This window comes from Octodon degus, unplaced genomic scaffold, assembly GCF_000260255.1.
Source record: "Octodon degus isolate 3935 unplaced genomic scaffold, OctDeg1.0 scaffold00164, whole genome shotgun sequence".
In the NCBI taxonomy this organism is placed as follows: domain Eukaryota; kingdom Metazoa; phylum Chordata; class Mammalia; order Rodentia; family Octodontidae; genus Octodon; species Octodon degus.
In genome coordinates, this window is record NW_004524740.1 from 3,327,650 (window position 1) to 3,329,302 (window position 1,653).

The following is a 1,653-nucleotide window of genomic DNA, read 5'->3' on the forward strand; positions in this document are numbered from 1 at the left end:
TTATTTATTTATTTATTTATTTATTTGCTGTTGTTTATATCGAGATAGGGTCTAGCCCAAGCTAGATCTTTCTGCCTCTATTTCTTTGTTTTGTTTTGTTTTGGTATTGAGAATAGAACTCAGGACCTCAAACTTGCTAGACGGATGCTGCACCACTATACCCCTGGCCCTTTCTCTGGTTCTTGAATATTTTGACCATTTTATTCTGTTTTGAATAAATGTATTAAGATATTTTTTTCATATAGTTCAAGATACTTGAAACTTTGATTTTTATTGCCATTCTATATGAAAACTTTACTTTCTAATTTTATTTTTCAAAAATACAGATAATATTTATAAATTAACCTAGGATGTGGTGACCTTGATTAATCAACTGTAGAGTTTGTTGAGTGTGGTTATCTGTATGTATGTTTTTACATACAGATATATATTACTGGATTTTGTATAATCAGATTTTTACTGAATATGGTGGCTCTAGTTGTTCCTTAAAACTTACTTTTCTTGCCTTATGTACAGAATGTGCCCTACTGTGTTAAGTCATGATGTTTAAAGTGAGTCTTTTTTTCAGGGTAACATTTTTTAGTTTGTGTGTGTGTATGCTAATTTTTAAGTTTTAAGTTTAGCACTCTATCAGATTAATGAATTTTTTTGTCAGGAATGTTATTTTAAAATTTATTATATACTTTTCATGAATCTATTGAGGTAATCTTATAGGCAGTTCTTTTCTGCATAATACTATTTTCTGCAAGATATGTATATATATGTGTTTTTCATTTCTTTAATTTTGATTTCCTATATTAATTAAATTGAATGATCATGTATTATGGTCATGTTTCTGATAGAGTATGAATTAGTTTGCTAATATCATGTTAATAAGGGCTTTTAGTACTGTACTAGAAAAAGGCATGGTTTATTGGAGAACTAATTCCCCCCCCCCCCACATAGTGTTGGGATCACAATCAGGGCCAGCATTCTACCACTGAGCTATGTCCTAGCCTTCCCTTTTAAAAATAATGCCTTTCTCTTCTCTTTTAGCACAAGTCCGTCTTATTGCTGCGTGGATTTGTATTCACTTCGTACTGGGGAGATGGTCAAGTCCATTCAGTTTAAAACACCTATTTATGATCTTCACTGCAACAAGCGGTAAGCATTTAGGTAATGCACCTCCTGGGCATTGTAATTTACTAATTGCATGACTTAGATTTATTAAAAAAAAATTAAGGAAAATTGTTTCACATTATATTTGTTGAAAAAGCTGCTGTGTAAGTTTTGATAAATGTGTTCAGACTTCAAGTCTTAACCCACTGGGAAATTATGAATTCATTGTAGTAGATATAACCAGAATTTTAAAAATATAATGAAAAAAGAATTGAAAGTATCTGAGAGAACATAGGAAACTTAATTTTCTTGAAAAACCCTTTATATATGTAATGCATATTTGTGTATTTATTGGTTTATTGTATGAACTGTGATTTTGGTAGGAGGACTCACTAAAACTTCTAAAAAGTATGTTTCTTTTTTTTTTGCTCCGAATGCCTTCAGGGCAGGTTTGGCTGGCTTGAGTTGTGGGGATCGAACCACAGCAACCTGAGCCTGACTGCTTTGTTGAAGCAGCCACTTAAAGAACTGAGCTAAGGGGCAGGCCCCCTAAAA

General features: G+C 32.1%; 1 protein-coding gene across 7 annotated transcripts in view; it reads left to right on the forward strand.

Moving 5' to 3' along the window:
• Positions 1–1,653, forward strand: part of Bcas3 (BCAS3, microtubule associated cell migration factor) — a 633,943-nt gene that overhangs the window by 146,733 nt on the left and 485,557 nt on the right. For all 7 annotated transcript variants that reach the window (XM_023703174.1, XM_004643019.2, XM_004643020.2 and 4 more), the window contains exon 8: positions 1,036–1,143. In XM_023703174.1, the coding sequence (XP_023558942.1) occupies positions 1,036–1,143 (108 nt within the window). The remainder of the gene's footprint in view (positions 1–1,035; positions 1,144–1,653) is intronic.